The sequence below is a fragment of the Balaenoptera ricei genome, chromosome 7 (genome assembly GCF_028023285.1).
Source record: "Balaenoptera ricei isolate mBalRic1 chromosome 7, mBalRic1.hap2, whole genome shotgun sequence".
NCBI lineage: Eukaryota > Metazoa > Chordata > Mammalia > Artiodactyla > Balaenopteridae > Balaenoptera > Balaenoptera ricei.
Genome location: NC_082645.1, coordinates 49,370,753 through 49,388,608, shown reverse-complemented (window position 1 = coordinate 49,388,608; position 17,856 = coordinate 49,370,753). Strand labels below are relative to the sequence as shown.

Genomic DNA, 17,856 nt, shown 5'->3' with positions numbered 1-17,856 from the left:
TCCGGGCTTTTACTGCCAGGGCCCAGGTTCAGTCCCTGGTCAGGGAACTGAGATCGCAAAGGCCACGCAGCACGGCCAAAAAAAGAAAAAAACAATCGCAAAGGGCCAAGAAGTGGATTTGGGGTGATTACCAACATTTTATAAAATGTAAGAGGATGAGGAGGGAGGAGACATCTAGAAACTATCTTTGCTATGTAAGCCCAAGAAAGAGATTCAGGAAGATGATTGACCAGAAATGTTGCACGAAGGTTGAGACCAAGTACTGAGAAGGCCATTGGAAAGCATTATTTCAAAGTAACTGTTTTAGTAAAACACTCTGTAGTATCATGCTGTTTTTATAGAATTCCCAGTTTAACACATGAAAGAATGAAAACTTAATAGAAGTTTGTGAAGTTTCCAGAACACTGATGCAATAAACTACATTCTATGTAAGTTGTGTCCCTATGTGTGAAAAGATTGGAAGAACCTACCAAAAAACTAAACAGAAGAGACACTGATCAGTAACAAGGCCAGCTAGGGCAGTGTCTGGAAGGAGAATCTTACCTCACCTGCCACCTTCTAACCCTCCAAAATGTTGCCCTTAAGAGATAGCAGTCCAAAAACTGATGGATGCTCCTACCAGGTCCTGTCCTCCCCTTTCCTCTCCCTGTTGCTTGCTGCCTGGAATTTGTAGAGAGCCATCTTAGACCACACAGAGGAGGGCAATATCCCAGAAACACAAAGCAACGCCAAAGGTGGAACTTGGGCCCCTGATGCCAGACTTTTATGTCACTTTTCATAGGTCTGCTATGATCACAGGAGGCTGGTGTTTGGAAACCACTGAACCAAATATTCTTTTCTAGCTTGATCTTCCCAAAATTTAAAGTTGCAAGATTCTATAATTTCATATCAACAAAAAACAGAAAAGAAAACAGTAATTTGCATTTTGGACATAAACATGACCCTATGCTATATTTTCTTTATCAGTCCCTTTGAAGGCTCTTGCTTAGACTGTTACTGCTTAAACACTGCATTCTTTCATGTGTTCATTCATAAACATATATCCTAGGTGCTAGAGCTAAAGCAGAGTTAAAGACCATAGGGCTTACAGTTTAGTGTTGTATAAGGGCTGCATCAACTTGAAAATATTCTACAATCCTCTTCCTCCTTTAGGTCATTGATAGGCCATGGCGAAGAAGGTGGTATTTCTATGATGACAGAGAATTTATTTATTTAAGGCCTTTTGCTTGTGATGCAAAACTTGAATGGATGTGCCAGATTCCAAAAGGTAAATGTAGTTATTCCTTTTCACAGTCTTCTCATGTGAACTTGTGAATGCTGAGCCAAAGTACCTAAGAGGGCATTTTAGTCTATAATTATAATTTTAAAAGCCTTTGACACTACAGCTAATATGTTAAGCTCCATCCCGCCTGACTCCTACCCGTGGTAAAATGCTGCCTTATTGAAATTAGATACTATCTTCCTCTTTTGTCATGAAAGAATTTGTATAGGAGATAAAATTTAAGGCTAATTTAGGGAGATTAGGTCTTGGAATGAAGGATTATTTCAAGTGAAAGGAGAGACGAAGTAGAGGGAATCATTTTAATTTTTATTTTGTTGCAAAATGAAGGACAAAATGAAGACAGCCTTGGGAAGAATGAAGCAAAAGTCAGGAAATCAAATTTGGGCAGGTCCCAGATCTAAATTTTACAATTTAGAAACAGTTTTCAGTGAGCTCAAAATTACTAATAGTTTATCTCATTCAAATTCAGGAAACCAGTTAGCTTGATAGTAGAGCCTTTGGTGACAAAAAAGAGAGAAAGGATAATAAATAGATATCCTTTTACTTCACTTTTTAGTAGGAAAATGTCAAGGATATATTACAGAAAATGTTAAGAAGATTTTAACTCCCAAATTATTTTTAAGCAGATATTAGATATGTTAAATTAATTAATATAATGGTAAATGCACAGAAAGTTCCTAAATGAATTTCTGAACTGACTGTAAACAGATCATTGAAACTAAAGGGAATTCCTCTTATAAGTTCTCAAAAACCCAAAGATTATCTCATGGAACTGCCCATTAGAAGATTGTTCTTCTTTCCTAAAAAAGGCCACCATCTTGCCTTTAAAAGAGCTTCAGATGCAACATCCAGTGCAGTAACTGGCAAGTCTCTTTCACAGGGCAAACTGGGGAGTCATTAATAGAAGGGGAATTGTGTGTGTGTGTGTGTGTGTGTGTGTGTGTGTGTGTGTGTTGATGGGGTTTTTCTTTTGTGTGTGTGTGTGTGGAATTTATTTATTTTTATTTATTTATTTAAATTTGTTTATTTATTTGTTTGTTTGTTTTTGGCTGCGTTGGGTCTCCGTTGCTGCATGCGGGCTTTCTCTAGTTGCAGTGAGCGGGGGCTGTTCTTCATTGCAGTGTGTGGGCTTCTCATTGCGGTGGCTTCTCTTGTTGTGGAGCACGGGCTCTAGGTGCGCGGGCTTCAGTAGTTGTTGCGGGCTCAGTAGTTGTGGCTCGTGGGCTCTAGGGCACAGGCTCAGTAGTTGTGGCGCATGGGCTTAGTTGCTCCGCAGCATGTGGGATCTTCCCAGACCAGGGCTTGAACCTGTGTCCCCTGCATTGGCAGGCGGATTGTGAACCACTGCGCCACCAGGGAAGTCCCTGATGGGGGTTTTCTAAAGGAGAAATTATACCTGAGTTAGTCCTGACTATTGATTAAACCGGAAAGAAGAAAAAAGGAAAACCAGTTTGGATACCTTTCAAACAAGTGGCAAAGTAACTAATATATTATTAACTTGGACAATATCTCTGGCTTGAAGCATTAGTTGTGACACTCCTATTGTTCTTTGGTATTTGGCATGCTACAGAGAGTGTCACTGCTCCCTCCAAAGTATGCTCTCACTGGTAGCTGTTCCCCTGCCTCATGTCTGAGTACTGAGGCAGACCCTAGAGTATACGCCAGGAAAACCTTAGAAATGACAAACCAGTAACCACAGGAAATATTATGAAGAACATATGGTTTTCTTTTTTCTTTTGAATGTATTTGTTATTTTAAACAAAAGAGAAGGGAATTAACTAGCTTAGCAAACATAAATCAGGTAACCAAATAAATAAATCTTTTAAATAATTGCACCCCTGCTCTCTCCAATGCAGAAACAAAATTAAAAACTAAAGAACTTCCTGTCTCAGCCTATTTGCAGTCATTTGAAGCAATCAGTGATGGTTTGATCCAGGGTTTAAATGTTATATTAACTCCCCTTTGACAGTCCCTAAATTTCTGAGTTACAATGTGTCACATTCAGTGGTTGGATATTTTCTTGGCTATTAGAACAGCCAAAGCCTGCTCAACTGGACACTTCTGTATTAATCTGTGTTTTCTGGTTTTCTTAAAGCAGTTTACCTCTTCAGTAGCCCAAATCACCAAACCTTTTCTCTAGCTCTTGCCTTTTTTATTACCTCATACAGCTGGTTCTAATTAGTCCCCTCCTCTCTAAAAGAGATATTTTGACAACCTAATTTTTTTAAATTATCATAATCACTATAGATATATATACTTTTTAAATATTCTTTTTTAGTTGTGAAAACAGTAGCAAAAATAAGGTTCACAAAAGTGTTTTTAAGAAAATGACCTATAAACACAACCTTTTTATATTGTGTTTCTTGATACCTTGTACACACATACATGTTTGTAATCCTGTGTAAAAAGACACCTTTTATTTTGCTTTTCTCACTAATTTAAAGAAATTTAAAGGTTAGGCATAGCTTTCCCCCAACATACAAATGAACAGAATTCTTTGACAAGGTTACAAACAAGAAACTATGTCTCTTTTTTTAACTGATTTGCAGCACTGTTAATGGAAATTATCCAACATACAGAGGACTGAGTTAGAGAGAAAAACCACAGATACTGGATATATAGGCAGTCCTCGGAGTAGGGTCTTCTCGTGCATTGGCCCTGATATAATAGCAAAATTAAGAACAGCTATTTTACCCTGTAATTTCTAAAATTCCTCAAATTATGTCTTTGGCTTGAAACCAGTGTGACCTATGACCAGAATAAAAAGGGAGAGGAAAGCAGCTAGCATCCTGAGAGGAACTGTTCTGTGCCTGGCCCTGTGCGGGGTGCTTGCATAGGGGTGATCTTACATGATCTTCACACTGTCTTTGTGAGTTAGGTAGGAGAGTTTCATTTTTATAGAATAGAAAGTTGGGGCTCAGGGAGTTAAACAACTGATCCCAAGTAGCACAGCAGCAAAGAGTCTGAGGGCATTTAGACACTGACTCACCCAGCTTCAAAGACCATAATTCTTTGTACGGTACCATATTTCCCGCTGGGTGAATTTTATTATTTTCTTCCCAGTTTTGTCTCTCATTTTCTCAAAAGTTTCAGTACTGGATCACTGAACATTTTTTTCCAAGGATATCTTGGGAGGCAATAAACTCTACCAACCTAGGTGTATTCAGATTGCATTAGATGGAGACGTGGTTCCTGAATAACCTCATCCTACAGTGATGATTATCTTGGTGCATATTCCTTAGTGCTTCTATGTAATGTATACAGTGTATTCATTTACTTATTTGTGCTTTCTAATTATTATCTATATTTTATCCATCTAGTCTTCCTTTGTGACTTCCGTGATATAAGGTAGAGAACTGCTAGTAATGCTGTATTAATATGTAATACATCTGCCTTTTTGGTTGCCACAAAAACAGCTTTAGCGTGGGCCCCACAAAATTCAATGTTATGAAGTGATCATAACATGAAAGGAAATGATTTGGCCAGAAATGGACAAATCTCAGCCATACTGCAAGTCCTCTTGAGTTAGACTAAAGGCACTTATTAGTAGGCCGTGGTCTGTAATTGGATACTAAACTTAAGCCATTTGCTTTCTTATACAGGTCGTACTCCAAAAATACCAGACTGGTACAATCCAGGTGAGTTAAGAAAACTAAAATTTATCCAAAGCTGCTTTTACCTTTTCAGTGACGTATTTAGTTAATTATTTAAGCCTAGGCCTAGTGCCAGCTTCTTCTCTATCATGTCTTCAAATGAGATGAAGTGTCTCCATGCAGGGAAGGTGATTAGCTGGTGTGGGATGAGACTCTGAGGCTGGATTTATCCTTCTCTGTGAGTACAGGAGGGTAACAGAGTCACTCACTGGCTCAGGAATCCTTGGAACCTTCCAGGCAGCACTGCCCTGGCCAAAGAGAGCCAGTAATCTAAATGGATTATTATTTATAAATAGTTTTGAACAATAATCCATGCTGAGAGGGTGCAGTTTGGTTTATGCAGTCATAATTCTGCTATTTTTCTTCTTCTTTAGAGCGTGCTGGAATTCATGGACCTCCAGTTGTAATAGAAGGGAGTGAATATTGGTTTGTTGCTGATCCCCGTTTAAACTATGAAGAAGCCATCCTGTATTGTGCTAGCAATCACAGCTCTCTGGCTAGTTTAACATCTTTTGCAGGACTAAGAGCCATCAAAAACAAAATAGCAAATGTAATTTAAAAGAACATATTTTTTAATATTTTCTTATTTTTACATTTATTCTGTTAAAAAAATTTCAGAACTCTACAAAAGTTAAATGGTCCTCTCAAGTAAAATTTGCCTAACAACATATAAGTTCATCACTTCATGTTAGAAAAGTTAAAAAGAATTGCTTAATGTTTTAAAATATTCAAGATTAATTATTAATGTCAGTTGATAAGATGAGCTTCAATAGATAATATAAATTAGTCTAATTCCTTGTCACATTTTTTACTAAAAGTTAACTTTGTAGTTAACTTGAGATTCTGTTTCTAATAATAACTAACTTTGCAAAATAGTTTTTTGGAGGAAAAATAATTTGTATATTTTTAAATTTATAACTACTAGCAACAGGATACTATATGTCCAATTAATATATGCCCATATTTACAGTGACCATATTTTCTGTATGCAAAATACAGCCTGTGAATATAAAAAGAGTTTCTAAACTACTTTTTTTGATGAAAGGACCTGGTTTATGTAATTTAGAGACCAAAGTAATGAATATCTGGAAATTATAGTGGTTTGTAGTTATGATGGGCCAGGGTATTTAAATCAAAACTCTTCTAGAAAAGTCAGCACATATAAGGATGGGTGTTTAGTTGTTTTTTGTTTTGTTTTGTTTTTGTGGTTTTTTTTTTCAGATATCTGGCGATGAGGAGAAATGGTGGGTGAGAACTACTGACCAGCTAATAGAACATCGTTTTATGCAGTATGTGACATCCTTGATGGTGCCTTTGTAAAGTTATCGTTTAAAAGAAGCAGTCGCAAATCCCCTTTTACTAAATGGAGTACTGTTTATAATTAGTTTTGAACATTAATCCATAAACTACCTAGACTAGAGAAACCAAATTCTTTAGCAAATGAGCATCAAGAAAAAGTAGTATAAAATAATGGCCTAACATTAAATTTAGAATTAAAATTACTTCAGTAAAAAACAGAATGGAACATGTAACTACATTATGAGCTGACACATCTCTCATTTTCTTTCAGCTCACGATATCCATGGCATCACTTTCCTATAACATTTGGAGAGGAATGCTTTTACCTCTCTGCCAAGACTTGGTTTAGCGGTAAGGTGAATTACAAATCCTTTAACGTTGATTATGTAATATGTGAACTTCAGGTTCAATTACTAGCTTAATCTTGCTTTCCTTTTGATTATATGTTTGGTAGCTTTGTCATATTCTGATTTATTGCTAATGACAATAGATCAAGTTCCAAATGCAAATAAAGGTGCTTTTCACTGTGAATATTTTGACTTCCTTTATCCTAAAGTAGTTACTTAGAAATAAACTTACCACTTTCATAATCAATAAGGATATAGACAAATTCACAAAGATGAACTGGCAGCAGTTCTAAAGTATAATTTAGGTCCCTTTCCCCCTCATTAGCCTTCTTCAACTCTCTATTTCCTGCCATCAGGAACCGTGGTAACTGTGTGTGTACCAAGTGTGTGCATTTTTATAGGCAATATTGGTATGCTACAACTTACTGGTATGAGTAATAATAATAGAAGACAAAAATAGCTAGGGAAGAAAAGGAATATATTTTAACCATTTGGGAAAGATTGATTTAAAGAGACTTTCTTCACTACTGGATGGTTTTAAAAATGTGCTGAATGGAAAATTCTCACCATGGTAATCCTGCTTTTCATTTCTCAGACTTAAATAAACCAGCAGACTGTAGTACCAAGTTGCCCTTCGTCTGTGAAAAATACAATGTATCTTCATTAGAGAAATATAGTCCAGATTCTGCCGCTAAAATACAGTGCTCTGGGGATTGGATTACTTTTCAGAATAAGGTAAAAAGAGAATTGCTACGTTGTGCAAATGATGATTGCTTTCATGATGGTTATATGGCCTGTGGCAGAATGGCATCCCACCAAGTAACTTCACTAAGATAGACTCTGCATATTTCAGTGTCTCACCTGATTCTCTACATTTTCGGAAACCAAGTTAACTCTCAAGTTAATCACGCCTACAGGTCTTTCAGAGTACCGTGTTCCTATTCTGTTGCTACTGACACTTAAACTGCCAACGGTGATCTTTCAATGAATAGTAATACATTGACTCGTCAGGACTATCTCTTTGGCATGTAGGAAACTGGCTTAATTTCTGGCTGATAAATTTTCCCCCTTAAGGAAAACATCCAAGCAGCATTTACCAATCAAATTAGACCAGCATTTCCCAAACTACTTTTTGGGAATATACACATATGCTAACAAAATGTTAATCATTGATGTTCCTTCCAGAGCAGGGTTTATGATTAAATAGCTTTGGAAATGCCACATTCTATATTTGTTTCCTTGAGATGCACAATTCATATTCGTGTATGTATCTCTTAGGAAATGCATTTGGCTGCTAAAAAGAGAGATTACTATAGTATGCTAAAACATTTATTCTCTCAGATAAAAGAAGTTTGAAGATAAGCAGGCTGGGGTTGGTATGAAAGCTCTGTGGTCTTCAAAACCAGGCTTCCTTTGTCTTTCTGCTCTGCCATCCTTAACTTATGGCTTCCAAGCTCAAGTTCAGGGTGTTCTCTCTAGAGTCTTTTCTAGAAGCCACCCAATGACTTTATATTTCTCTGGCCATTCCAGTCTGTAAGGAGGCTGAAAAAAAAAACAACCCATTTTATAGCCTGTTTCCAGGAACACAATTTGGGACATGCTACTCCACACTAACATGATCATAATATCAAGAAGAAAAAGGAAGAGATGTGTCTGACAGCTGAAAGCATCTGTAGTAAAGTTAAAATATTAGGGGTATATTTTGACTTTTTAAAATTTGGACAATCTTTTTTCCCCCCAAAGTACTAGATTAATTTGCATAGTTGATGTAAATTTATGTTTTTTGTTTGTTTTTATTGAAGTATAGTTGACTGAAAATATTATATTAGTTTCAGGTGTACAACATAGTGATCTGATATTTCTATAGATTACACACCATACAAAGTTATAAAATTACTGACTATATTCCCTTTGCTATGCATTACATCCCTGTGACTTATTTATCTTATAACTGTTAGTTTGTATCTCTTAATCCCCTTCACCCCATTAGAATATCCTGTCAAGAGACAGGGGGGATGATTTCTTTAAAAATGTGGTTTTTTTAATATAAGGTAATGATGAAGAATACGTATTTGAAATCAAATGGAGCAGAGTCTAAATGCTGACCATACCATGCTATGGCTATTTCACTTATGGGTAAAGTTACTTAATGTCCTTGTGCCTCAGTTTTCCCATTTGTTGTGAGAATTAAATGAGATAACACTGTGCAAAGTGTTTTAACACAAGGAAGCACTCAATAAATGGGAGATTTTTTAAAAAAATAGCTCAAGGACTACTCTTCAGTTGCTTAAATTAAGTGTAGAGTTGCATTCTTGGGACTTCTTCCCTGGTGGTCCAGTGATAAAGAATCCACCTTACGGTGCAGGTGACATGGGTTCACTCACTTGTCAGGGAACTAAGATCCCACATGCCACGGGGGCAATTGAGCCCGTGCGCCACAACTACTGAACTCGCGTGCCTCAACTAGAGCCCACGTGCCGCAAACTACAGAGCCCACACGCCCTGGAGCCTGCGCGCCACAACTAGAGAGAGAAAACCCACACACCACAACTAGAGAGAAGCCCGCATGCCACAGTGAAGAGCCTGCATGCTGCAACGAAGACCCGACGCAGCCAAAAATAAGAAATAAAATAAATAATAAATGAATCTTTCAAAAAAAGAAGAGTGTAGATCTGCATTCTTTTGGTACTACTTTGTAAGTTTCTATATCTCACAAACAGAAAATTAGCAGCCTTCTAAAAGATGAGGCATTTTCTTCCTATGTGAGCTTTCCCGTGTGTGGAATCTTATACTTCATATGTGTTCTTTGTTTACAGTGTTTTTTAAGGATCAAACCTAAGTCTCTCACATTTTCTGAAGCCAGTGATGCTTGTCATACCTATGGTGGAACCCTTCCTTCAGTGCTGAGCCAGAGAGAGCAAGGTAGCAGAATTGTTTCGTAAACATGCTTTATTCTGATCTGGAGGCCATGTCCATGTTGGGAGGCTGTGGGGAATTAACACATACAAAGAATCTTATTAAATTACTTTTTACAGAGTAGGTGAAAGATTATCCTGGTAGCTAGATAAGCAAGAGGTATTCATTGACATTTTTAGTATATCTTTAATTTGAACAAGTCAAATGCTTTTTTTAAAAAAAAAATCTTTCTGACAGATTTTATTACATCCTTGCTTCCGGATATGGAAGCTACTTTATGGATTGGTTTGCGCTGGACTGCCTATGAAAAGATAAACAAATGGATGGATAACAGAGAGCTGACATACAGTAACTTTCACCCATTATTGGTTGGTCGGAGGCTGAGAATACCAACAAATGTAAGGTGTTTTTTTTTAATCAATAAACTGTGTAGCTCTATGAAATACCTGAGTCTTCCACAAATTATTGGCTTAAGAACAAGGGCCTATTTTATGAGTCGATTTATATGAAACATCCAAATAGGCAAATCTATAAAGATAGAAAGTAGATTACTGGTTGCCAGAGGCTAAGAGGCTAGAAGGATTGGTGGTGATGGCCTAAAGCATATGGGATTTCTTTCTGGGGTGGTGAAAATGTTCTAAAATTGATTAGGGGTGATGGTTGCACAACTTGGTGAATATACTAAAAACTATAGAATATATGCTTTAAATGAATGAATTATACCATCTATTAATTATATCAATAATGCTGTCTCAAGAAGAATGACAACAGAGCTTCCCCAGCCTTCACGTAGATGCCCTAGTTTTTCATAGTAGTATCAGATTCCATAACACTTATTTCATAACCATGTAAAACCATCACTAGTGAGTTGCAAATAAAAGCTAATATAAATGCTTTACTTATCATCTTGGAATTTGGAGCTGTCAGCCTCAGTCTCCTGAGGTTAAAAAGTACAAAATCGGTGATTAGTGATCATTTTTCCCTAAGATCTAAATGTAAAGAAGCTATAGAAGGGAAGAAGGCATTATATTAACAGTAGTTACCCTGTACCATGATATTGCTGCCCACTGCTTCTGTCTTCCTTATTTACTGGATACAAACCACCTTTTGCACAAAAGGCAAAGATTAAGAGATTAACTTTAAAGTTGAATTCCAAAAGTACATCCTAGACATCAACTGATATTCCTGATGCAATGGAACTTTGCTCAAGGTTGACATTGGTGGCAAAGGGAACTGTGAAACGTGTAATTATGTACAAAGTAAATATCAAAATAATGCTTGGTTATTGTAGAACATTTGGAAGTTATAGAAGAGTAAACAAAATAAAGAAAAATGTCAACCCTTATCCTGCTTATACTTAGGCTGGTAGCTTTTAAACTTTTAACTCATGACCCATAGTAAAAAATAAATTTAAATTACCATTCAGCACATAGATATAAATATAATATTGAATTGCAACAGAAGTTTCAGGAAATAATACTTACCCTTAGAGCTTATATTTCTTTCTTTTCTGTTCTACTCTAGTCTGATCTAGTCTAGTCTAGTCAACCTATTCTCTGTGTTCTATCCTATTCTAGTTCATTATCACAAATAAGAATCAAGATCCACTGAACTGATTTCATGACCTACTAAATAGGTCTCAAACCATATTTGAATCCTGATCTAGGAAATCACAATGAATATTTCAGCATTTTTCTTCTAGGGCTTTTCTATACATTGTCTTCTTGACATAGATAAGATCATAGTATATATACTATTGTATCTACTTTTCTCACTTAGTATTATATCATAAGTAGTTTCTTATGCCATTAAAAGATGTGCTTGATAAGCATTTTGATGGTTGCACAATATTTCTTGATAGATATACCATCATTTACCTAAACAATGCTGGGTATTTTGGCTGTTTCCAGTTTTGCATAATCCTAAATAGTGCTGCAATTAACATCTTCATGCATAATCTTTGCTATATATTTCAGGTTACCTCCCTAAGATAGATTTAGGAAGTGATATAGCCAGATCAAAAAATATAAGTAGTTGTAAAACTCTGGTTACCAAATTGGTTTCCAGAAAGGTTTATGAGTTTACATTTTTGTCAGCAATATATTGTGATTACTTTTCTATTCATACCAGTGTATTAATAATTTCCAACATTTATTGAGCAGCTAATATGTGTCAGACACTCTGCTAATGCATCACATGCATTATTTCATTTAATATGCACAATAGATGTGAAACAGTCTGTACTCCTCTCCTATCTTAGAAATGTGGAGACAAACAGAGAGAGTCATGTAACTTGCCAGAAATCATGCAGGGTCTGCGTGCAGAGTCGGCATTTAAATCCAAGTCTGCAGAGCCAGCATTCTTAGCTTCTCTACTGCACTGCCTCTACTACAATGCTCTAAGGAGAATTATCTTTTAAAAATTCTTGCTAATTTGGTAGTTTAAATGATATCATATTTTCATTTATATTGCTCTGATTTCTAATGAAAACATATAAATTCAGTAATAATTTGAATTTCATCCAATGTGAATTTCTTATTCTTTGACAGTTTATCAAGGCCTTCATGTATTTCTTATTGATTTTATGACTATGTAAATATTCAGTGTGCTAACCCTGTGTTTCTTGCATTTATTGCAGATATTTTCACAGGTTTTTTTTTTTCTTTAGGTCTAATACCAAAAATATTACAGAAATAAGTTTTGATTTTTTTGGTATGTGTTCAACTCCATTTCTTTTTTTCCCTCCATTGCTTTTAGGTTAGAAAGTCCCTCATGTAAATGTTAGTTAAATGTATGCCTTTATTTTCTTCATTTTGTTTTATAGCTTGCTTTTTTGTTCTGACAGTATGATACGTCCATGGTATATGGCATATGTTGTCAATGGTTACTTAATCCTTTTCCCTAATCCTGGCCAATTGTCTAGCATCATTTGTTGCATATACTTCCATCTGTTAATATCAATATAGAATGCCTTTTTTATCATATGTGAAGTGTGCATGTGTATGTATCTGTGTGTGAGACATATTCTTGTATAGCTCCCACACTGGTCTAAATACTATAATGTTGCCATATTTCAAAAAATATAATAGGATTAGTTATCCTTTATTATATGCCTTTTAAAAATATTTTTAGCTGTTTTTGTCTATTCTTCAAGACAAACTAGAATTATTTAGTTAATTTCCAATCTAAACAATTAAATAGAAAACTTCTGGTGAGAATTTGACAACATTTTAGGAAGAATTGACATCTTTTTATTAATTTTCCCTCAAGAATATGGTGTAACATATCTCTCCATTGATTCAAGTCTTCCTTTTAAATTCCTCAGTGAAGTTTTTAGAGAAGTTCTCTTTCTTTTTGCCATTGAGAATGGCAGCTTTTTAAAACTGTCTTACTGATATGTAGGAAATCTATTATTTGAGTATTTTTGTATATTTATTTCATAGGCATCCATCTTACTAAAAGCTCTTATTATTTCTCAGAGTTTTTCACTAGATTTTCTTGGGTTTTCTAATTAGATAATCATAATTTGCAAATAACCGTTCATGCTTCACTACATGTGTAGGACTTCCAGAACCATGGTAAATACCAGGAGTAATAAATAACATCCTAGACTTGATCTAGACTTTAATGGGAATATCTGCAGTCTTTCATTATTATATTTGATGTGGACTTTTTGTTTAAGATATATCATTTATTTAGAATTTTTATTCTGGAATAAGTAGTGGATTTTCTAAAACTTGTTTTCACCATCTATTGAAATTGTCATACAGTTTTTCCCATTAGGCCTATGGATATGTAGTAAAATACATTAATAGATATTATATTAAACCATTTTTATCTCCTTATCATAAAATCTAGTTGCTGAGAGTGGGTTATTTTTACTACTGAATTAGATTTGTTAGAATTTTATTTGGGAATGTTTTCATCTCTGTTCATAGAGTTAATTTTTTTATGCTTTTTTTTTTTCTGATCATGTCAGCTTCATAGGATGAACTGGGTAGTTTTCTGCCTTTGTGTTTTGAAATTAAGACTCAGTCTGGAGAATTATCTTTCCCTGAAAGTTCGAAGGAACTGTATACAAAGCCATGTGATATTAGAACCCTGTTCAGAGATCATTGTTTAATACTAAAGGGATTTGGTGTAGTAGGTGAGGGCTAAACTCTAAAGTCAGATTGAGTTTGAATTCCATTCAGCCATTTCGTATGCCTTAGGAAGTTCACTTAACTTTTCTTAAGTCTCATTTTTTCATCTGTAAGTTCTTTTTTTTTTTAATTAATTAATTAATTTATTTATTTAACATCTTTATTGGAGTATAATTGCTTTACAATGGTGTGTTAGTTTCTGCTTTATAACAAAGTGAATCAGTTATACATATACATATGTCCCCATATCTCTTCCCTCTTGCATCTCCCTCCCTCCCACTCTCCCTATCCCTCCCCCTTAGGTGGTCACAAAGCACCGAGCTGGTCTCCCTGTGCTACCTGTGCTATGCGGCTGCTTCCCACTAGCTATCTATTTTACATGTGGTAGTGTATATATGTCCATGCCACTCTCTCACTTTGTCCCAGCTTACCCTTCCCCCTCTCCGTATCCTCAAGTCCATTCTCTAGTAGGTCTGCGTCTTTATTCCCCTCTTGCCCCTAGGTTCTTCATGACCTTTTTTTTTTTTTTTTTTTAGATTCCATATATATATGTTAGCATAAGGTATTTGTTTTTCTCTTTCTGACTTACTTCACTCTGTATGACAGACTCTAGGTCCATACAAATAACTCAGTTAAGTTCTGATACTGTTGTTCCTACAACACAATGTGAAGATTGCGTAAAATATTTCATTTAAAGCTTTTAAGCACAGTACCTGACATATAGTTTTAAAAATGAGCATTATTATTAATTTTCAATTTCCTCTAAAGTTACTGGTACATTTTAGTGTTTCTACTTTTCCTTATAACAGTTATGCTAATTTGTATTTTTCAAGGAAGTTGTCTATTTCATGTAGATATTCAAATGTATTAGAATAAAGTCCTGTCTGCTATTATCTTTTAAAATCGCCATGTCTTATTTTAATCGTTTTTACTTTTTCTTATTTAGATTTTTACAAAAACTAGTGTATGTTACTAGTTTTTTCCTCCCCTTTCTCCACCACCTACTCCTATTGCTTGAGATACAAATACTACTACATTTTTCTATCCTGTTTTTCTTGGAGTTATATTTTTGCTGATTTTCTAATCTCATACTGAATTCTTAGTTCATCTTTCCTTTAAAAATCAGAATGCATTTAATAATACATGTTTGCCTTCACATAAAGTTTTACTCATATCTCTTGTAATATTTGTCATATTAGTCTTTCCTATAATTTTTTCATTTTTGTTTTAATGTTTATTGAATAGCATGGGAGTATGTAGTTTTTAAAAAAATTTTGTAGCTCCTGGGATAAGCTTACTTTTCTTATCTTTCTGAGATGATATGTTTCAAACATACAGAAAAGTATAGGGACAATATACTTTGAATAAATTTCCATGTCTAATGTTATTGATTTGTGGTCAGAGAATGAAATCTAGATAGATACTTTTATTTATGGATGTTTTATAGTGACAAGTATAGGATCAAAGCTTTAAGGTGAGTTCTCTATTGTGTGGTACACCATTTGTCATTATAAAAAGTTTATAAACATCTAATAAGTTGAATTAACAGTCATTACTTTTTTGCTTACTTGCAATGTCAAGAAGGAGAGCAGAGTGTTAAATATTATTATAATTGTGTATTTGTCTTCTAACAGTTTTTCTTTATCTATTTTGAAGATGTATTCATCAATATTGCCACTATTTTGTTCTATAATTTCTAAAGTTAATTGCCCTTTCCCATGTTTTGAAAGTTTATCAGGATTTTCTTAGTGATTTCATGGTCAGCTCCTTATTGGATTTTTTTACAGGAAGAAAAATCCAATTTGGAATATAAAGTTCCCTTGCTGGGATCTTCAGACTGTTAGTTTCATGATTGCTTGTACATATTTGCCTTTCTGTTTAGATTTTTGATGAAGAGCTGTCCTACCACTGTGCTCTAATGCTCAACTTCCAAAAGTCACCTTTTACTGGGACGTGGAATTTTACTTCCTGCAGTGAACACCATACTCTGTCTCTCTGTCAGAAATATTCAGGTATACATTATTATTTAGATAACTATGGTACTTTATGCTGTTAGATATGTACAGTACTTTTTCACAAAAAAATCTTATAAATTAATTAATATTAATTTGTAATCATACAGCTTCCTTAAAATTTTAGCATGACTAAATGCATACTGGCTCAGTGAGGCAAATTAGCTCAAATAGAATGTGATTTTTTTTCAAGATCATTGCCATAATTAAATATCAAAATTAAATATCCAATGGAATTTGTTAATCGGTGTTGTCTAATGACAGTAAATTATGGTTGCATTTTGTTCTCCTTTCTACTCTGGAATTTTTCAGATTTTACTGTCATGAGGAAAGGAGGAGAAAAAAAATGTTTTTAACTGAGTTCGGTATAAACAATCACGGTTAAATTTAGCACTCAAAAAAAAAAAAGGATGTGAAGCATAAATGGATCACTGTCTATGCCCTCCTGTAATCCAAATAAAAGTAAAATGTGTACTTAAAAGTAGGAATCATCTATATTTTGAAAAAGATATTTTTTAAAGGTATTAAATCATTTTCATTGGTCACAGTAAGTTTTTAAACAAACGATTAAAAAAAAAAAACCTTTGTCATGTAATGAGAACTTCAAGTAGCTAATCCATGTGCTTCTGGTTTTTTTTGGGGGGGGAATTTTATTTTATTTTATTTTTATACAGCAGGTTCTTATTAGTTATCTATTTTATACATATTAGTGTATATATGTCAATCCCAATCTCCCAATTCATACGTTTGTTCTCTACATCTGTGTCTCTGTTTCTGCCTTGCAAACCGGTTCATCTGTACCATTTTTCTAGATTCCACATGTATGCGTTAATATATGATATTTGTTTTTCTTTTTCTGACTTACATCACTCTGTATGACAGTCTTTAGGTCCATCCACATCTCTACAATTGACCCAATTTCATTCCTTTTTATGGCTGAGTAATATTCCATTGTATATATGTACCACATCTTCTTTATCCATTTGTCTGTCGATGGGCATTTAGGTTGCTTCCATGACCTGGCTATTGTAAAGAGAGCCGCAATAAACATTGTGGTACATGCCTCTTTTTGAATTAGGGTTTTCTCAGGGTATATGCCCAGTAGTGGGATTGCTGGGTCATATAGTAATTCTATTTTTAGTTTTTTAAGGAACCTCCATACTGTTCTCCACAGCGGCTGTATCAATTTACATTCCCACCAACAATGCAAGAGGGTTCCCTTTTCTCCACACCCTCTCCAGCATTTGTTGTTTGTAGATTTTCTGATGATGACCATTCTGACCAGTGTGAGATGATACCTCATTGTAGTTTTGACTTGCATTTCTCTGATAATTAGTGATGTTGAGCAGTTTTTCATGTGCCCCTTGGCCATCTATATGTTTTCTTTGGAGAAATGTCTAGTTAGGTCTTCCACCCGTTTTTTGATTGGGTTGTTTGTTTTTTCAATATTGAGCTGCTGAGCTGTTTATATATTTTGGAGATTAATCCTTTGTCCATTGATTCGTTTGCAAATATTTTCTCCCATTCTGAGGGTTGTCTTTTCATCTTGTTTATAGTTTACTTTGCTGTGCAAAAGCTTTTAAGTTTCTTTACGTCCCATTTGTTTATTTTTATTTTTATTTCCATTGCTCTAAGAGGTGGGTCAAAAAGCATCTTGCTGTGATTTATGTCAAAGAGTGTTCTTCCTATGTTTTCCTCTAAGAGTTTTATAGTGTCAGGTCTTACATTTAGGTCTCTAATCCATTTTGAGTTTATTTTTGTGTATGGTGTTAGGGAGTGTTCTAATTTCATTCTTTTACATGTAGCTGTCCAGTTTTCCCAGCACCATTTATTGAAGAGACTGTCTTTTCTCCATTGTGTATCCTTGCCTCCTTTGTCATAGATTAGTTGACCATAGGTGCGTGGGTTTATCTCTGGGCTTTCTATCCTGTTCCATTGATCTATATTTTTGTTTTTGTGCCAGTACCATATTGTCCTGATGACTGTAGCTTTGTAGTATAGTGTGAAGTCAGGGAGTCTGATTCCTCCAGCTTCGTTTTATTCCCTCAAGACTGCTTTGGCTATTTGGGGTCTTTTGTGTCTCCATACAGATTTTAAGATATTTTGTTCTAGTTCTGTAAAAAATGCCATTGGTAATTTTATAGGGATTGCATTAAATCTGTAGATTGCTTTGGGTAGTATAGTCATTTTCACAATATTGATTCT

General features: G+C 34.9%; 1 protein-coding gene across 2 annotated transcripts in view; it reads left to right on the top strand.

The window, feature by feature from the left end:
• The window catches only part of LOC132368965 (CD302 antigen), a 132,024-nt gene that overhangs the window by 45,139 nt on the left and 69,029 nt on the right, over positions 1 to 17,856 (top strand). For both annotated transcript variants that reach the window (XM_059927958.1, XM_059927959.1), the window contains exons 16-24: positions 1,153 to 1,267; positions 4,885 to 4,920; positions 5,310 to 5,485; positions 6,157 to 6,224; positions 6,506 to 6,585; positions 7,177 to 7,316; positions 9,398 to 9,503; positions 9,735 to 9,895; positions 15,522 to 15,651. In XM_059927958.1, coding sequence (XP_059783941.1) covers positions 1,153 to 1,267; positions 4,885 to 4,920; positions 5,310 to 5,485; positions 6,157 to 6,224; positions 6,506 to 6,585; positions 7,177 to 7,316; positions 9,398 to 9,503; positions 9,735 to 9,895; positions 15,522 to 15,651 — 1,012 coding nt within the window. The remainder of the gene's footprint in view (positions 1 to 1,152; positions 1,268 to 4,884; positions 4,921 to 5,309; positions 5,486 to 6,156; positions 6,225 to 6,505; positions 6,586 to 7,176; positions 7,317 to 9,397; positions 9,504 to 9,734; positions 9,896 to 15,521; positions 15,652 to 17,856) is intronic.